General features: G+C 60.3%; 1 protein-coding gene across 1 annotated transcript in view; it reads right to left on the bottom strand.

Moving 5' to 3' along the window:
- Positions 1 to 10,229, bottom strand: part of EPPK1 (epiplakin 1) — a 28,983-nt gene extending 18,754 nt beyond the window's left edge. The window contains exon 1 of the mRNA XM_058814974.1: positions 368 to 10,229. Coding sequence (XP_058670957.1) covers positions 368 to 10,229 — 9,862 coding nt within the window. The remainder of the gene's footprint in view (positions 1 to 367) is intronic.
- Between the last annotated feature and the right edge of the window lie 9,685 nt (positions 10,230 to 19,914).

The following is a 19,914-nucleotide window of genomic DNA, read 5'->3' as shown; positions in this document are numbered from 1 at the left end:
ACCCATACGGAACAAAGACCTGCAGTTAAACCTGTGTGAGGAAAATGAGGATGACACACATCACCAAAATGCCCTGAGATAACCCAGCCTGCCTCCTCTGTTCCTCAAAGGCAACCTAGGAAGGATGAACAATGCAGTGCAGAAACATTGCTCAGGGGGAGTCACTTCAAAGCTGCACATGATGTGGGTGGGTGATGGCAAAGAAAAGAGATCACGAAGGAAATTCCCACACTGAGATCATAAATGATAAAAAAATATTTAGAAAAAGAAAGACAAACACCAGAATCAAAAGAATTATACACAATAGCAACATTCTTCCCCAAGGCAAAAACAGGGAAAAAAATAAAGAGGTTTTCCAATTATTTTCTAACACTATTGAGGAAATAAAGCCCCGTCTCCGGGTCGGGCACGCAGCGGCGCAGCAGCTGCAGGTAGGTCAGGTTCTCGTGAGTGTTGGGGTCAAAGAAGCCCTTGGTGTCGTCGCCGGGGTCAGAGAGGATCTGGTTCATCTCCTGGTCGAAGTAGCCACGTTTGTAGGCCACCTCCACGGGCAGGCGGTGGCTGTGCACAGGGTCGATGATGCCGCCGGTGGCGATCTGGGCCTCCAGCAGGCGGATGCCGTGGTCTCTGACAATCAGCTCCTTCTTCATGGCCTGGAACAAGGAGATCTTTTCCCCTGTGTAGGGGTCAGAGTAGCCCGTCACGGCCCGCTCTGCCGACAGCAGCTTCTCATGCAGCTCGCTGCCCACCAGCCCAGAGGACACGGCCTCGTCCACTGAGAGCTTCTGGTTCTTGACTGGATCCACCAGGAAGCCGGTGGCCGCCTGGGCCTCCAGCAGCACCAGCGCCGTGCCCTGCCTCAGGATGCCCTTCCACATGGCCTGGTAGATGCTCATCTTCTCCATTTTGCTCGGGTCGGCCTTGGAGGGCACCAGCACGCCGGCGATGACGCCTGTGCCATCCAGGTAGCGCTTGACCGAGGCCATCTGCGTCACCTCCTGCACGGTCCTGGCGCCCTGCACCAGCTCGGCCAGCGTGCCCGTGTCGATGATGCCCGAGTCCAGCAGGTCCGAGGCGCTCACCTGCCTCCTGAGGCCTGTGAACTTCACGCTGCTGCCGCGCTGCGCCGCCTCCTCCACCAGCAGGGTGAGCAGCGTGGCCAGCTCGGCCAGCGCCAGGCTCCCAGCCCGCAGCCGCCCCAGCAGCTCCTGGCGCTTGGCCTCGGACACGAACTTGGAGAAGAGCAGCTCCCACAGGGACACCTTCCTGCCGTGGAAGCCGCCTGCCGAGACCTCCACCGTGTGGGACTTGAGGGACCGCTCCAGCTCCTCCTCCTGCTCCTGTTTCTGTTTCTCTTCCTTCTGGGACTTTGAGGCACTGCCATTCTGGATGGGTTCAGGCAGGACCTCCCTTTCTGTGCCCTTGGGGACTCCATTTTCACCGTGGCCCTCAGCCCTGGTGATGATTTGCACGAGGATGTCGATCATCTGTGCAATGGTGACTGTCCCCGCCTTGTACTGGCGCAGGAGCTCCTGGCGCCGGTGCTCGGGGACGTAGCGGGAGAAGAGGAGCTCCCAGACGGTGATGCTCTGGCCCTGGAAGAGCCCCACAGCCAGCGTGGTGCGGGCGGCCTGCAGGGCTCTGCGGGCATCCTCGCTCAGCTGGTAGAGCACGGAGCCCTTGTCCATCAGCTGCAGCATCAGCAGTCCCGTCTCCGGGTCGGGCACGCAGCGGCGCAGCAGCTGCAGGTAGGTCAGGTTCTCGTGAGTGTTGGGGTCAAAGAAGCCCTTGGTGTCGTCGCCGGGGTCAGAGAGGATCTGGCTCATCTCCTGGTCGAAATAGCCACGTTTGTAGGCCACCTCCACGGGGAGGCGGTGGCTGTGCACAGGGTCGATGATGCCGCCGGTGGCGATCTGGGCCTCCAGCAGGCGGATGCCGTGGTCTCTGACAATCAGCTCCTTCTTCATGGCCTGGAACAAGGAGATCTTTTCCCCTGTGTAGGGGTCAGAGTAGCCCGTCACGGCCCGCTCTGCCGACAGCAGCTTCTCATGCAGCTCGCTGCCCACCAGCCCAGAGGACACGGCCTTGTCCACTGAGAGCTTCTGGTTCTTGACTGGATCCACCAGGAAGCCGGTGGCCGCCTGGGCCTCCAGCAGCACCAGCGCCGTGCCCTGCCTCAGGATGCCCTTCCACATGGCCTGGTAGATGCTCATCTTCTCCAATTTGCTCGGGTCGGCCTTGGAGGGCACCAGCACGCCGGCGATGACGCCCGTGCCGTCCAGGTAGCGCTTGACCGAGGCCATCTGCGTCACCTCCTGCACAGTCCTGGCGCCCTGCACCAGCTCGGCCAGCGTGCCCGTGTCGATGATGCCCGAGTCCAGCAGGTCCGAGGCGCTCACCTGCCTCCTGAGGCCTGTGAACTTCACGCTGCTGCCGCGCTGCGCCGCCTCCTCCACCAGCAGGGTGAGCAGCGTGGCCAGCTCGGCCAGCGCCAGGCTCCCAGCCCGCAGCCGCCCAAGCAGCTCCTGGCGCTTGGCCTCGGACACGAACTTGGAGAAGAGCAGCTCCCACAGGGACACCTTCCTGCCGTGGAAGCCGCCTGCTGAGACCTCCACCGTGTGGGACTTGAGGGACCGCTCCAGCTCCTCCTCCTGCTCCTGTTTCTGTTTCTCTTCCTTCTGGGACTTTGAGGCACTGCCATTCTGGATGGGTTCAGGCAGGACCTCCTTTTCTGTGCCCTTGGGGACTCCATTTTCACCGTGGCCCTCAGCCCTGGTGATGATTTGCACGAGGATGTCGATCATCTGTGCAATGGTGACTGTCCCAGCCTTGTACTGGCACAGGAGCTCCTGGCGCCGGTGCTCGGGGACGTAGCGGGAGAAGAGGAGCTCCCAGACGGTGATGCTCTGGCCCTGGAAGAGCCCCACAGCCAGCGTGGTGCGGGCGGCCTGCAGGGCTCTGCGGGCATCCTCGCTCAGCTGGTAGAGCACGGAGCCCTTGTCCATCAGCTGCAGCATCAGCAGCCCCGTCTCCGGGTCGGGCACGCAGCGGCGCAGCAGCTGCAGGTAGGTCAGGTTCTCGTGGGTGTTGGGGTCAAAGAAGCCTTTGGTGTCGTCGCCGGGGTCAGAGAGGATCTGGCTCATCTCCTGGTCGAAGTAGCCTCGTTTGTAGGCCACCTCCACGGGCAGGCGGTGGCTGTGCACAGGGTCGATGATGCCGCCGGTGGCGATCTGGGCCTCCAGCAGGCGGATGCCGTGGTCCCTGACGATCAGATCCTGTTTCATGGCCTGGAACAAGGACATCTTTTGTCCTGTGTAGGGGTGGGTGTAGCCCGTCACGGCTCTCTCAGCACTTAGAAGTTTGTTCTTCAGTTCACTCCCCACCACCCCAGAGGACACAGCCTCATCCACTGAGAGCTTTTGATTCTTCACTGGATCAACGATGAAACCTGTGGCTGCCTGTGCTTCCAGCAGCACCAGCGCTGTGCCCTGCCTCAGGATACCCTTCCACATGGCCTGGTAGATGCTCATCTTCTCCATCTTACCCGGCTCGGCCTTGGAGGGCACCAGCACGCCGGCGATGCTTCCAGTTCCCTCAAGGTACCTCCTCACACTCTCCATTTTTGCTATCTCTTGCGCTGTCTCTTTTCCTTTTTGGAGTTTTTCTATTGTTTCCTCTGTAATTATTTGTGCACTGAGCAGTTCTGATGCTGTGATTTGCTGTCGGAGTCCCTGGAACCACACATCACTTCTGTCCTCTTCTTTTTCCCTGATGATCTTCAGTATTGTCTCAATGATTCCTTGCACAATGTGCTGGGATTCTGCTTTGTACTTTTTCACCAGCTCTTTTCTCTTCTCCTCTGTGATGTACTCGGAGCAGAGGAGCTCCCACAGCGATAACACCTGTCCCTTGTATTTTCCCACGGGCACCTGGACCTTGGTGCACAACAGGGCGTTTTTGGTTTGCTCATCAATGTAGAAATAGTCGCCTTCCTTTTCCAGCACCTGCAGCAGGTAGAAGCCGCTCTCCCTGTCTTTGGCACACCTCTGCAGGAGCTGGCTGTAACTGATCTTCTCGTGAGTGTTGGGATCTATGAAGCCTTTGCTGCCGTGGTCTGGGTCTGAAAGCAGGAGGAACATGTCCTCATCCAGGTGCCCACGCTTGTAGGCCACCTCCAGGGGCAGGCGGTGGCCATACCAGGGGTCAATGATGCCACCAGTGGTGATCTGGGCCTCCAGCAGGCGGATGCCCTGATCCCTGACTATTACCTTCTGCCTCACAGCCTGGAACAGAGATATTTTATTCCCTGTCTGAGGGTCCGTGTATCCCGTCACGGCTTTCTCTGCCGACAGCAGCTGCTCGCGCAGCTCGCTGCCCACCAGTCCAGAGGACACGGCTTCATCCACAGAGAGCTTCTGGTGGCTCCGGGGGTCCACCAGGAAGCCGGTGGCCGCTTGTGCCTCCAGCAGCCCCAGGGCACACTGCTCTGTGAGGAGTCCTTTTTTCAGCGCCTGGTAGATGCTCATCACCTCTTTCCTCAGTGGGAGGAGAACCCCGGCGATGCACCCAGTGCCGTCCAGGTACCTTTGGATGGTGTCCCTCTTTGTGAGTCTGGCAAGGGTGAGACTCCCGTCCTGCAGCTGATCCAGAGTTTTCTTGTTAATTATCTCAGAGTTGAACAACTCTGACACCGACACCTCGCCCCGCAGTCCTTTGACCTTGAGGGCTTCTCCTCTTCGCTCTGTGTCCTCAATGATTTTTAAGATGAGGGATATCAGCTCTTCCAACGCTAGGTTTTTGCTTTTGTACTGCATCACCAGCTCTTTCCTCTTCTGCTCTGAGAAGTAGTGAGAGCACAGGACTTCCCAGACAGAAACGTTTTGGTCCTTAAACTTTCCAACTTTCACCTGAAGGGGCTTTGAGCGCAAAGCCTGCTTTGTGGACTCATCAATGTAGAAATATTTTCCTCCCTCCTTTACAACCTGCAGCATGTACAGCCCCGTGTCCGGGTCTTGGACACATCTCTCCAGGAGCTGCATATACGTGAGGTTCTCATGGGTGTTTGGGTCAAAGAAGCCCTTGGTGTCATCACTGGGGTCGGAGAGGATCTGGTTCATCTCCTGGTTGAAGTAGCCACGCTTGTAGGCCACCTCCACAGGGACACGGTGGCTGTGCACGGGGTCGATGATGCCGCCGGTGGCGATCTGGGCCTCCAGCAGGCGGATGCCGTGGCTCTTCACAATCAGCCCTTGGTTCATGGCTTCAAACAGGGACATGGGGGCTTTGGTGTAGGGGTCCGTGTAGCCCGTCACGGCTCTCTCCGCACAGAGCAGCTTTTCAAAAATCTCCCCTCCAATCAGACCCACCTCCAACGCTTCCTCCACTGAAAACTTCTTGTTTTTCTCAGGGTCGATGATGTAGCCGGTGGCTGCCTGTGCCTCCAGCAGCACCAGGGCGGTCCCTGGCCTCAGGATGCCCTTCCACATGGCCTGGTAGATGCTCATCTTCTCATTGCTTGGCTGGATAAGGACACCTGCTATGAAATTAGTGCCCTCCAGGTACCTGCGGACAGACTCCATTTCAGTCACTTCTTTGACTGTTTTCTTCCCCTGGTTGAGCTCGTCGAGAGTTTTTTTGTCAATCAGCTGGGACTGGAAGAGGTCGCTGGCAGAAACTCTTTTCCTCAGGCCCTTGAATGCGAACTTCTTGCCCTGTGCCTCAGTCTCTTGGATGATTGTGGTGATAATTGTGGTGATTTCCTGCAGCACCTCAGCCTTCTCATCCTTGTACTTTTGCACCAGCTCTCTTCTCTGGCTGTCTGAGAAGTATTCAGAGTTGAGGAGGTCCCAGACAGACACGGTCTGTCCTTTGAACCGCCCCACGTTGACACAAACAGTCACAGATTTCAGCACATTCATGGTCTGTTCATCCACGCAGAACATGGCGTTTTCTGACAGAGGGAGGAGCCACAGACCCGACTCGGCATCGCGAATGCACCGGTCCTTCAGCTGCTGGTAGGTCACGTTCTCCTTGTTGTTTGGGTCAAAAAAGCTCTTGGTGCTGTCATCCAGCTGCGAGAGGGTTTGGTTCAGCTCCTCGTCATAGAAGCCGTACTTGTAGGCAGCCTGGAGCGGCAGGTGGAGGTGGTGGGTGGGATCAACCACCCCTCCCGTGGCCAGCTGGGCCTCCAGCAAGGGCACGGCCTCTGCCAGGGGGATGAGCTCCTTCCTGAGCGCCTGGCACAGGGAGATGGAGCCCCCGGTGTAGGGGTCTGTGTAGCCTGTCACAGCCCTCTCAGCCTGAAGGAGTTTCTCAGACAGCTCCTCTCCAACAACGGCCGCTCTCACGGCATCCCTCACGCTGAGCCTCCGGTTCGTGGCAGGGTCAGTCAGGTACCCTGTGGCTGCCTGAGCCTCGAGCAGCCTCAGAGCAGCACCAGGGAGGAGGAGGTTGTTTTTCATGGCGTCATAGAAGCTCATCTTCTGTTTGGATGCCTCCATGAAGACCCCGGCAATGCTGCCTGTGCCCTTCAAGTACCTCTTTACGCTCTCCATTTCAGCCACTTCCTCGGGAGTTCTTACACCCTGAGCCAGTTCTTCAAACGTCTTCTGGGAAATGATGCCCGTGTCCAGCAACCAGACCACAGGGACACTGCCCCTCAGGCCTTCCAGGGAGATCTGTGTCCTGGCTTTCATCTCCATCTCCCCCACCAGCCTGAGCACCAGAGCCACCAGCTGCTCCAGCGACAGCTCCTCTGATCGGAACTTCTCCACGAAGTCGCTCCTCTGCTCCTTGGTGAAATACCCCGAGTGCATGAGCTCCCAGAGGGACACTCCTTTTTCCTTCACCATGGTTTCCTTGAAGATCCGTTGGATTTGCTCGTCGGTGTAGGCAGGAGCAGCTGCCTGTGCCAGAGGCAGCAAGTGGAAGCCAGAGACGTCGTCCTTGTGGCAGTGCTGGATCAGCTCGGCGTAGGTCACGCTCTCTTTGCTGTCCGGCAGGCAGAACACTCTGTGGTCATCGCTGGGCTTGGAGAGGGCCTTGCTGGTGTCCTCATCCAGGCAGCCTCGCTGCTGGGCCGACTCCAGCGGGATGTGGTGGCCGCACGTTGGGTCGATGATGCCTCCTGTGGCCATCTGCACCTCCATCAGCTGCATGGCCTGCTTGTCCGCGATCAGGCCCTTCTTCATGGCCTGGAAAAGGGGGATCTTCTTGCCCGTGAAAGGATCTTTATAGCCCGTCACGGCCCCTTCCGCCTGCTGCAGCTTCTCGTGCACATCTGGCCCAATGACTCCCTCCTTGACGGCCTCATCCACGCAGAGCTTCTGGTTGTTCACGGGGTCAATAATGAAGCCCGTGGCAGCTTGGGCCTCCAGCAGGGGCAGGGCCACTCCTGGCACCACGATGTTCTGCTTCATGGCCTCATAAATGCTCATTCTCTGGTTCGATGGCTGGAGCACGATCCCCCCGATGCTGCCTGAGCCGTAGAGGTACTTCCTGACAGAGTCCATGTGCAGGACTTGTTCTGGGGTGACGGAGCCCTCCAGCACCTGCTCAAACAGGGCCCTGTCGATGACTCCGGTTTCCATCAGGTGGTAAGCGCTGACATTGCCTCTCATGGCTGGGAACTTGATGGGGGCCCATTTCTTCATCTCCTCCTCCAGCATGAGCCGGATTTGCTCCAGGCTGAGCTTCCTCAGCTGGAAGTGGTTGAAAATCTCCCGGCGTCTCCCCTCGCTGAAGTACTCAGAGTTCAGCAGGTCCCACATGGAGACCTTCTCCCCCCGCAAGCGCCCAAACCTGACGGGCAGCCAGGAGCTCCTGAACACCTGCCTGGTGGCCTCGTCCACGAACTGCCTCTTCTTGCTGTTCAGAGGGAGGAGGCAGAGCCCCGTGGAGGGCTCGGTGATGCATTTCTCCTTGAGCTGCAGGTAGGTCAGGTTCTCATGGGTGTTGGGGTCAAAGAAGCCCTTGGTGTCGTCGCTGGGGTCGGAGAGGATTAAATTCATCTTCTTGTCGAAGTAGCCACGCTTGTAGGCCACTTCCACAGGGATGCGGTGGCTGTTGACGGGGTCGATGATGCCACCAGTGGCGATCTGGGCCTCCAGCAGGCGGATGCCATGGTCCCTGACGATCAGCTCCTTCTGCATGGCCTGGAACAGGGAGATCTTGTCCCCCGAGTAAGGATCTCGGTAGCCAGTGACAGATTTCTCTGCAGCCAGCAGCTTGTCGTACACGTCCGGGCCGATGACGTTTGCTCGCAAAGCCTCGTCCACAGAGTACCTCTTGTTGGCAGCAGGATCGATGACGAACCCCGTGGCAGCCTGGGCCTCCAGGAGGATCAGAGACGTGCCTGGCCTGAGGAGCCCCTTGCGCTTCGCCTGGTAGATGCTGATCTTCTCCTGGGAGTCAGGGAGCAGCAGCCCCCCGATGCTGCCCGTGCCCTGCAGGTACTTCCTGACGGTGTCCATGCCCACCACCTCTTTGGCTGACGTTTCTCCCTCCTTGAGTTTCTTGAATAAGTCTTTGTTGATGATTTCTGAGCTCAGGAGCTGGTCAGCTGTCACCTGCTCCCTCAGGCCCTTGAAGGTGACATTGGCGGTGGCAGCATTTTCCTCAACGGCGGCTCTGACGGCCTCTCCCAAGCCTTGCAGGGAGAGCACTCCTGCCAGGAACTGCTGAGCCAGCGCAGCTCTTTGCTCACCCTGGATGTAGTCAGAGAAGAGCAGTTTCCACAGGGACACCGGCTTGCCCTTGAATTTCCCCACAGACACAGGCACCTGTGTGTTTTCCAGAGCTGTCTGGGTCCTGTGGTCAAAGAAGCCGAGTGTGCCCTGGGACCCTCCGCTGCTGTCCCCAGGGAGTGGCAGCAGCAGGAGCCCCGTGCTGGGGTCGGTGACACAGCGCTGGAGCAGCTCTGCATAACTCAGCTTCTCCTTGGAGCTGGGGTCAAAGAACCCCTTTGTGTCATCATTTGGGCTGGACAGGAGCTGCCTGGTGGCCTCGTCCAGGTACCCCCACTCGTGGGCTGTCTCCATGGGGACACGCAGGTGCCTGCCTGGGGCGATGACACCCCCCGTGGCCAGCTGAGCCTCCAGGAGGCAGAGGCCATGGTCCCTGGGAACAAAGCCCTTCCTGATGGCTTGGAACAGGGAGAGCATTTCTCCGGTGGACGGGTCCCTGTACCCAGTGACGGCTTTCTCAGCTGAGGACAGCTTCTCGTAAAGCTCTGGGCCAATGAGACCAACCCTGACAGCCTCGTCCACAGAGTAGTTCTTGTTCTTCAGGGGGTCTGTCAGGCTGCCGGTGGAGGCCTGGACTTGCAGGAGCATGAGAGCAGCCCCAGGCACCAGGAGATGCTCCCTCAGTGCCTGGTAAAGGCTCTTCTGCTCCCCAGAAGGCAGGACAACCCCAGCCACGCTCCTGGTCCCACGTAGGAAGTGCTGAACAATCTCATTCTCTGCCACCTCCTGGGGAGAGATTCCTCCCTCCTCGAGGCCTCGGAACACGTCGGGGCTGATGATGCCAGAGTCCATCAGGTCCCTGATGCTCACCCTCCCTCCCATCCCCGGGAATGTGATCTGCAGCGGCAGGAGGAGAAAGCCTGAGGCCGGATCCACGGTGCACCTCTTCCTCAGCTCCGAGTAAGTGACCTTCTCCATGGTGCTGGGGTCAAGGAATACCCTGCTGTCCTCAGTGCCGGGGTCAGAGGCGAGCTGGCTCATCTCCTCATCCAGGTACCCCCTCTCACAGGCCACATGAGCCGGGAGCCGGGCGCCGGTGGCCGGGTCGATGACGCCTCCGGTCGCCACCTGGGCCTGGAGCAGGCGGATGCCCTGCTCCCTCCCCACCAGCTCCTTCTGCATGGCCTGGTAGAGCGAGATTTTCTCCTCTGTGTAGGGGTCCAGGAAGCCGGTAGCAGCCCTGTCAGCCGAGAGCAGCCTCTCCTTCAGCTCCAGCCCCACCAGCCCCATCCTCACGGCCTCTGCCACGGGCACACAGCGGCTCCTCAGTGGGTCGGAGATGGAGCCCGTGGCTGCCTGCGCCTCCAGGAGGCTCAGGGCCGAATCCAGGCTCAGCAGATGCTCTCTGGTGGCCTCATAGAAGCTCATTATCTTCTTTGAAGCCTCTACATACACGCCTGCAATGCTGCCAGCTGTCTCCGAGGGCTCCCCAGGAGCATCCGGCCCCACGTCCCTGCCAGCTGCCTTTTGCTGCTTGCGTGGCATCACGTCCTGGCACAAGTGGTTTGTCCCTGACACAACTTCACCAGGGACAGCCCGGCCATTCATTGCTGGCTTGCTCTCCATCCTGCTGCTGCTGCGCACCTCCCACAGCTCCCAGGACTCTGCAGAGAGAGGGAAAGCTTGGTGAGAAATCAACTTCTGTGACTGTGTTTACAGGGGTCCAAGGATGAGGGAAGTTATGAGGATCTGACTCTGTGTTTCAGAAGGCTGATTTATTATTTTACGATATATATTATATTAAAACTATACTAAAAGAATAGAAGGATTTCATCAGAAGGCCAGCTAAGAATAGAAAAAGAAGAATGATAACAAAGGCTTGTGGCTCGGACAGAGAGTCCCAGCCAGCTGACTGTGCTTGGCCATTAATTAGAAACACCCCAACATGGGCTAATCAAAGATCTTCTTGTTACATTCCACAGCAGCAGATAATCATTGTTTACATTTTGTTCCTGAGGCCTTTCAGCTTCTCAGGAAGAAAAATCCTAAGGAAATGATTTTTCATAAAAGAAGTCTGTGACAAACTTCTTCATGGTTTGCATGTCAAATACCGGGAAATCAGAAACATAAACACCCTCAGGCAGGAGGAAGTGACAGCCAAAGGCTGGGCATGTCCAAACCTGGTGTGCCACCCTGAGGGGTTACGGCCAAACTCAGGGAGTCAGTGGGTGAGAACTCCGCATGCCCCGGCCACGTGCACTGGAACCCCAAAACCCCTGGGCTGATCCCCAGTGGGGGCAGCAGGAAAGGAGAGGGGGATTCTGCTCTTCTGCCCAGGTGAGATCTCACCTGCTGAGCTGCCCCAGCCCTGGGGACACAGCAGCAGCACCTGGAGCTGCTGGGGAGAGCCCAGAGGAGCCACGGAGCTGCTGCAGGGCTGGAGCCAGGCTGGCAGAGCTGGGAGTGCTCACTTGGAGAGGAGAAGGCTCCAGGGAGAGCTCAGAGCCCCTTCTAGGGCCTAAAGGGACTCCAAGTGAGCTGGGAAAGGATATGGGACAAGGGGCCAGAGTGACAGGACAAGGGGAATGTCTCCCCACTGCCAGAAGGCAGGGCTGGATGGGATAGGGGATTTTGGAAAGAAATCCTTCCCTGTGAGGGTGGTTTGGCCCTGGCACAGGGTGCCCAGCACAGCTGCGGCTGCCCCTGGATCCCTGCAAGTTTTCCAGGCCAGGCTGGAGGGAACTTGGAGCAGCCTGGGACAGTGGGAGGTGTCCCTGCTCACAGGACAGGGTGGGACTGGATGGGCTCTGAGCTCCCTCCCCACCCAAACCCCTCCATGATTCTGTGACTCTGGGGGTGCTGGCATGCAGGTCCATGGGCTCCCACAGGGCTGCTGCACAAACCCCCCTGTCCCTCCATTGTCCCCCCATTCTCACCCTGCCCAAGCAATGCCAGGAAAGCAGAGGCTCCATCTCAGCGAGCAGTGGCCACCACGGCTGCCTCCAGGGCTGCCTCCAGGGCTGCCTCAGGGGGAGATTGCAGCCAGTCCAAATCCCTCAGGAGCTGACAAAGCTGTGGGACGCCCTTGTGTCAGAGACTGAAGCAGTTTGTGCTGCTGTAAAGTTTCGCTCACGAAACCCACCCCTCCCTCAGGAATGCCTGGCTGGAACTTTGGACTGAAAGCCAAGATTAGATAAAGGGAAACCCATTCCCCAGGGGAGAAGTAAACAAGTAAACAGGGAAAAGAATGCAAGCTGAGCCCAGCAGCCGTGCTGAGAACCATCTCTGGCTGGCTTTGGGGTGGGTGAGGCTGCCTGTGCTGGGAGCAGGTTTGCGCAGATTCATCCCCAGCCCAGGGGAGGGCAGGAATTTCGGTGCGTTGTCACCTCTGCTCGGGGCAGTGAGCCCAAAGGAAGCTGAGGGGTGCCTTCATCCATCAGAGACCCCACACTCCCTTGCAGCACAGGTGACACACCCGGAGTGTTGTAAGGAACAATGGCACTGCCCACAGGGGGTTCCTACCTGGCCTGAGTGCATTAACCCACCTGAGATTTCCAGGGGGACCTTCACCACCAAACCAGCTGGAGAGGGGATCAGCAGAGCATCGCTGGGCTCCAGGGATGGTGATATTTTCTTTTTTAAGAAAATAGCTATTTCTTTATTATTCTAAATATAAAATATTTTATTCTATATTTTCTTTATTCTGCATTTCATTCTATATTTTCTCTATTTTATATTTTATTCTATATTTTCTTTATATTTTATTCTATATTTTCTTTATTCTATATTTCATTCTATATTTTCTTTATATTTTATTCTATATTTTCTTTATTTTTCTTTATTCCGCTTCTGTCACTCCCTTTTCTATTTTCCATTTCTTTCTCCCCTCTCTTTCCCACATGTTTGCTGTCAGATAAAACCCATGCTATTGACTTCGGCACAGGGTTTCGTTTGCGCCTGAATTCGGGCAGAGGCATTCCTAATAGCCTCAATAACTGGGTCCTGACCGCTGGATCTGCCCCAGCCGCGGCGCCGGGAGCACCGGCAGGTAGGAGCGGAGCTGGGGCGTGCCGAGCGCTGGGAGCTGCGGTCAGCCCCGGCCCCTGCGGTCACTGGGCGGCTCGGGAGCCTCCCTGCCCGCACTCCCTGTGCCAACAGCCGGCGGGAGAGCGGCCAGCGGGGCTGGAGCGGGCTGGAGGAGCGGGAGCGCGGGTGGGATGGATGATTCCCTCGGGAACTCCATCCCCCGGTGCCCAGAGGGGTCTGTCAGGGCTGGACTGGTCCCACGGGCCGAGCACCGAGCGCTGCGGGCACCAAGGAGCGGCTCCTGCAGCCGGGCAGGGGTCACGGTGCTGCCCACCAGGATGTCTGCAAGGACACATGCAGGGCAGGGCTGCCCTGAGGTGTCCCCACACAGAACACCAGGGTTCTGTGCCTCCCGCAGAGGCCACATCGAGTGGGGACAGCGCGGAGCAGCTCTGCCACATTGCCTGGAGCTCACAGAGCCATCCCCTCGAGGTGTGCCCCACACAGAACCCCAGTTCTGTGCCACACTGACCCTCCTGCGGAGGTCACTTTGAGTGGGGACAGCCCGGAGCTGCTCTGCCGCATTGCCTGGAGCTCACAGAGCCATCTCCTCGAGGTGTCCTCACACAGAACCCCAGTTCTGTGCCCCCGCAGAGGTCACATCGAGTGGGGACAGCACAGAGCAGCTCTGCCTCATTGCCTGGAGCTCACAGACCCATCTCCTCCTGGCTCCACCCGTGCAAACGAGAGCTGGGAGCGAAAAGCACCCTGAAGGTGCTGAAGGTGCTGTGTCCAGCCCAGGAGCAGCCTCCCAAAGGGGCTCCATGCACCCAGCTTTGTCCCCACAGGTCCCCCAGCTCCCTCTGTGCCCCTCGGGCACACCAGCATCGCAGACATCTTCCATGAAAAATCTTTTCCTTAAGATCATTCCTCCTGAGAAGCTGAAAGGCCTCAGGAACAAAATGTAAACAATGATTATCTGCTGCTGTGGAATGCAACAGGTGCATCTGTGATTGGTCTCATGTGGTTGTTTCTAATTAATGGCCAATCACAGTCAGCTGGCTCTGACAGAGAGTCTGAGCCACAAACCTTTGTTATCATTCTTTCTTTTTCTATTCTTAGCTAGCCTTCTGATGAAATCCTTTCTTCTATTCTTTTAGTATAGTCTTAATATATATAATAAAATAATAAATCAAGCCTTCTGAAACACGGAGTCAGATCCTCGTCTCTCCCCTCATCCTCAGATCCCTGTGAACACGGTCACACTCCAGCACCTTCTCCCTACGCGTGTTCCTCTGCCCCGGGCACTCCAGCACCTTCTCCCTACGCGTGCTGCTGCGCCCCAGCCGCGCTCCGGGCTCGCTGCCCGGCCCGGGGAGAGGTCCCGGCAGGAGCCGGCTCCCTCCGCCCGGTGATGTCAGCGCGGCTCGGACCTGCCCAGGCAGCGCTGTTTGTGTTTGTGTTTGCAGGATCAGGATCGCGATCGCGCCCGGAGCTGCGGACGGCCCCGGCGCTGCCCCGGCCCCCGGGAAGGGCAGGAGGACCCGGGGGTCCCTGCCTGGGGGCCAGGGGAGGGCGAGGGGCGCAGCTGCCGGCTGAGAGCCGGGACAGCGCTGCGTGCTGCCAGCCAGGGCATTTCCCCGGCTCGCAGCGCTCTCCCCTCTGCCCCACGGGCTCAACCCAATGCCCACGCCCACACGGAGATCCCGGTGCCAGGCTCATGCAAAACACCTGCGGGGCCCGCAGCACCTCCCACGGGCTCTGCCGCCCGCTCCCGGCCCGGGAGGGCTGGGGCTGGCCCCGGGAAGGCTGTGGCTGATCCCGGGAGGTGTGGCTGGCCCCGCAGCCCCGTCCTGGCAAGGCTGGATGGCACCGGCTGTGCTGCCCTCGGAAGCAGCTGAGCTCAGCCCCGCCGTGACGCGGGCACGGCAGCGCCGGGGTGGCTCCGGTGTCTGGAGAGCCCCGGGCAGGTCCCTGCAGGTCCCGGAGCTGGGGCGGCGGCGGACACCGGCACCGGAGCGGTTCCAGCATCCGGAGAGCCCCAGGCAGGTCCCCGCACGTTCCCAGAACCGAACGTGACACCGGCACCGCAGGGCAGAGGGAATGTGGGCACTGCCACCCCACACCTGGGGAAGGGTGAAAGCGGCTGGGGAAGCGAAGGCGCTGGGGAAGCAAAGGCGCTGCCCCCCGGGCAGGGGAGGCGGTGGGCGCGCAGCAAGGGAAGGGCTCCGCTCCCTTTCGTCATCGGAAACTTTGAGTAACCGACTGTGCCGACGAAGGCAGCGAGATTCCTGGCAGAGGTGTTGGCACCTGCCGCCCTCCCTGGGGCCACGGTCTCTCCCCGACGCGGGCAGCGCTCCCTGGCAGCCGCAGCCGCTGCTCCGCGGCTTTCCCTCCCGGCTGCGTCAGGGAATGCGCTGGCACCGCTGTGAGCACCCACGGGAGCCATCGAGCACCCACGGGAGCCCCGTGGGACATCCCGCGCCTCCGCACCCGCAGGGAGCCCCCGGACCCCGGCACCGGCCCCGGCGGGGGAGGAGGGCCCCGGGGAGGGACCGGGAGCAGGGACAGGTTTTACTGGCAGAGTGCGGGACGCGGTGTCGGGGGAGTTGTTTGCTGGGACAGGGACTGCAGAGCGCTGGGAGAGGCTGGGGCCGGGGGCGGGAGTGCTGCAGGGTGGTGTCCGTCAGGCAGGCTGGGGCCGGGGCTGTTCCGGGGCACGGAGAGCAGCAGGGAATTTTCTGGGGCAGGGACGGAGGGTGATGGGAACAGGGAGGGCAGCCGGGGGGCCCTGCTCTGAGCGGGCTGGGGGCAGCTCGGGACCCCTCCCCAGGCAGTGCTGCACGCCCGGCCGCTCCGGCATAGGGTCCGCAGTGCCAGGGTCCTGCCCGGTGCCCGAAGGGTGCTGCTCTAGGATGAACTCGCACTCTCTCATCAGGACAGCCCCACCTCACCGGGTATGGTGGGAGGGGGCTGCCAGTCCTCCCCCTGCCCTGTCCCACTACCCAACCCCTCCTCAGCGCCCGTGCCATCGGAGCCTTGAGGCATCACCGCTTTTCCCGGAGCCATCCTGCCCGGGCATCATCCTGCCCTGCTCCTGGGGCGTGCTGGGACGACCATCCTCCCGCTGTGGCCATGGAAGTGCCCAAGTGCTACAGTTCCGTGCGTTGTGCCCCAGCAGTGCCCAGGGTGTCCCAGCCCCTGCGCTGTGCCCCAGGCGGTGCCCAGAGTGCCCCAGCCCCTGCGCTGTGCCCCGGCAGTGCCCAGGATGCCCCAGCCCCTGCGCTGTGCTCCGGTAGTGTCCAGGGTGCCCCAGCCCAGTGTGCTGTGCCCCGGCAGTGCCCAGGATGCCCCAGCCCAGTGTGCTGTGCCCCGGCAGTGCCCAGGATGCCACAGCCTCTGCGCTGTGCTCCAGTAGTGTCCAGGGTGCCCCAGCCCCTGCGCTGTGCCCCGGCAGTGCCCAGGATGCCCCAGCCCAGTGTGCTGTGCTCCGGTAGTGTCCAGGGTGCCACAGCTCCTGCGCTGTGCCCCGGCAGTGCCCAGGGTGCCCCAGCCCCTGCGCTGTGCCCCGGCAGTGCCCAGGATGCCACAGCCCAGTGTGCTGTGCCCCGGCAGTGCCCAGGGTGCCACAGCTCCTGCGCTGTGCCCCGGCAGTGCCCAGGATGCCCCAGCCCCGTGCACCGCTGCCCTGTGCCCGCGGTCCCAGCCCGGCCCGGGAGCGCTGCCGCATTCCTGCCATTCCATTGCGGGCATGGCCAGAGCTCTCTGTGCCCCGCAGCCCCTGGCACTGCCCGCGGTGCCCAGGCAGGACTCTGCCCGCTCGCCCGCCGAGGTCTCCTACCTGCGCACGGTGCTCACACCTGGGGCTGCCCTGGCAGGTGCCCGGCGTTCACCGCTCTGCTTCCTGCCCGGGAGCGGAGCGCGTTTAAACCCCGGCCCTTCCCCGCCCCTGGGGATGACACAGCGGCCCAGCCCTTGCAGAAACTCGCGGGCCGGCCCTCCCCACGGCTCCCTTTCGGAGATGGGGTCCCTCCTTGAGGGGTTCCCAAAAGGGGGTGGCCCCGTCCCGGGGGGCTGTGCCCTCCACAGAGGGGGTGAGAACGAAGGGCAGAGATCTCCCACCCCAGGGACAGCGCTGCCTTCATCCCCAGCAGCTCCTCATCCTTGTCTCCATCACCCCCCAAACCCTCCCTGCTGCCAGCAGTGCCCCTGTGCCCCGCGGCAGTGACTGGACCTGGGCTGCAGGTGCAGGGCTGATAAAACCTCAGTGTAGGACTAACCCTGGCACCTGGGGTGGAGAGGGGGACCCTGCCCTGCTCCCCCAGCCTTGCCCACGCCCCTGGATGTGCAGAAAGCCTGAATTGCCCAAAACATGCCCAAACCATCCTGTTGCTGCTTGAGTCACCCAAACATCCTTGCCCTGCCTCCATCAGCAGTTCCACACCCTCTCTCCAGACCCTGCACCAGCCCCACAGCTGCTCCTGCTGCCCCCCGAGCACCCCCAGCACTCTCCCTGAGCCACAGCGGCTCGGTGGGTGCTGTAAGAGCAGCGGGTACCACAGAGAGGGGCAAAGAGGCTTTGGGGTCACTGGGGCAGGGGGGCTGTGCCACAACACCCTCGGGGCGAGGCGCTTCGGGGAGGATGCGGCGCTTGGGCAAGGTGTTTATGGGGCGTGGGAGTGTGTTGTCTGGAGAGCTGCCGGTATCCAGGCACGGGCGGGCTGGCTGAGCCCACGGGCACGGAGCCCTGGAGCCTGCACTGGGTGCGGGCAGCCCTGGCAGTGCCATCCCTTCCCATCGGAATGGCACTGAACAGCTGAGCAGGGTGGCACTGAACAGCTGTGCAAGGTGGGCACTGAACACCTGGGCAGGGTGGCACTGAACACCCGGGCAGGGTGGGCACTGAACATCTGGGCAGGGTGGGCACCCTGTGCCTGCTGCTGGGACAGTTCCACGCTGGTGGTCCAGAAGGGCAGATGAACTTGGGCAAGGTCACCCAGAGCTGCAGATCTGAGAGAGGAACCAGGGCAGGGTCACCCAGAGGCGCAGATCTGAGAGAGGAACCAGGGTAGGGTCACCTGGAGCACCCTGAGATTTGAGAGGGGAACCTGGGCAGGGTCACCCAGAGCACCCTGAGATTTGAGAGAGGAACCTAGGCAGGGTCGCCTGGATCTGCAGATCTGAGAGAAGAACCTGGGCAGCGTCACCCAGAGCTGCAGATTCAGCAGAGGCACTGGCTGGCACGATGCCCTGGGGACTCGAGGGGCGATGCCTGAGCAGGGGCAGCCCCAGTGGGGCAGTGAGAGGGCCAAAGGCTGCATTACCTGCCAGGGTGGTGGCTGCAGACCCCATCCCCATCCTACAGGGATGGCAGCCGTGCCCCGCAAACCAGCACAACTTTCTGTGCCCGGGTGTTGGCCGAGGTGTCACTCACAGGAGGTGCTGAGAGCCTTAATCCATGGGCAAACAGGGATGAGAGCTGGGTGATGGCAGCCCCACAGAGCTTCCTGCTGCACCTCGGGGCCCTGTGACCCACGCTGGGCATTCAGACAACCCCGGGGCTGCACTGGCACTGGGCATGGACGTGGTGGCGGGCACCGGGCAGATGGGCACGGCTGGTGGGGGCACGGCCAGTGGGGCGTGGCTGATGACCAGGCAGATGGACATGGTGTGGGCACGGCCGATGACCAGGCGGATGGCACAGTGTGGGCACAGCCACCCTGCCAGGCTGTAGGGACAGGCAGGAGGGGATCCCAGCTCCCTGTTGGGGCACACAGCACCCAGTGCATTGCGCTGGGCCGAGTAATATGCATACAGTTTTGTAAAGTATTTTTAAGACTTCAGATGAAGCTGGGTTCAATGTTGTATGTCTGTAAGTGTCAGGTCCTGCTAGGGAAGTTCAGTAGCTGCTGGCTGAGTACAGCTCCTCACTTGGGAGGCTCTGTACCTCCCCTCTCCAACTTGCAGGCACCTGAGTGAAGAAGCTGAGGTGCAGGACAACCCTGCATCTTCCTAAAAGAAAAGGCTGAGCAGGGAGCTGGCTCTTGCGGAGGGAAAGGCACCTGAATGTGAGTTTGTAAGGGATTCAATCATTTGAAGTCTCTCTGAACCTGCAGGGTTCTGCTCGTGAACCGAGGACTGAAGAGAGGGAAGGGGCTGGGGATTTTTCATGTGTTGTGTTTCATGTATCGGCTCCTATAAACTGGGCCACCAGGCACACACGTACTTCTCCATTACTCAGCTTCCAAAGTGAGGCCAAATTGTTCATCCTGGCTGTGGCTCCTTTGCACAAGTCCAGCCACACACTGCGAAGCTGGTTTGGATGATTCCCTTCTCTTCACTGTGCAAAGATGAGTCTGTTTAAACTTGCCTCCATCTCCAAAAGTAGGTGTCGGGAGTGCGCTGGTGTCGGGGTTGTTCTGTGCCGTACCGGGCCATGCTGGGTTGTTCTGGGCCGTACTGGGCCATGCTGGGTTGTTCTGGGCCGTACTGGGCCATACTGGGCTGTTCTGGGCCGTACTGGGCCATACTGGGCCGTACCAGGCTGTGCTGGGTTGTTCTGGGCCATACCGGGCCGTGCTGGGTTGTTCTGGGCCATACTGGGTTGTTCTGGGCCGTACCAGGCCATACTGGGTTGTTCTGGGACATACCAGGCCATATGGGGCTGTTCTGGGCCATACCGGGCCATGCTGGGTTGTTCTGGGCCATACTGGGCCATACTGGGCTGTTCAGGGCCGTACCAGGCCGTGCTGAGCTGTTCTGGGCCATACTGGTCTGTTCAGGGCTGTACCAGGCCGTGCTGAGCTGTTCTGGGCCATACTGGGCTATTCCGGGCCATGCTGTGTTGCTCTGGGCCATACTGGGCTATTCCGGGCCATGCTGTGTTGCTCTGGGCCATACTGGGCTATTCCGGGCCATGCTGTGTTGTTCTGGGCCATACCGGGCCATACTGAGCCTGTCACGCTCCCCCTGCCCCGTGCAGGGTGGCTGCTGCTGCTGCCCGAGAGCCGCCAAGGGGCTGTGGCGTTAATTACCCGTAATTAATGAGCAGCTGCCATTCAGGCAAATCCAACCCAAGCACGGGCGGCTTCATCAAAGCTCCTGGGCTGCTGGCAAGGATGGGGAGCGACCAGCCTGGGCACCTCTCCCCTGGCTCCGGCTGACGGAGCTCGGTGACACCCTCTGTGGCACCCATGCTGAGCCG

The sequence above is a fragment of the Ammospiza caudacuta genome, chromosome 1, assembly GCF_027887145.1.
Source record: "Ammospiza caudacuta isolate bAmmCau1 chromosome 1, bAmmCau1.pri, whole genome shotgun sequence".
In the NCBI taxonomy this organism is placed as follows: Eukaryota; Metazoa; Chordata; class Aves; order Passeriformes; family Passerellidae; genus Ammospiza; species Ammospiza caudacuta.
The sequence above is the reverse complement of the archived record's forward strand: the minus strand, read 5'-3'. Positions and strand labels throughout refer to the sequence as shown.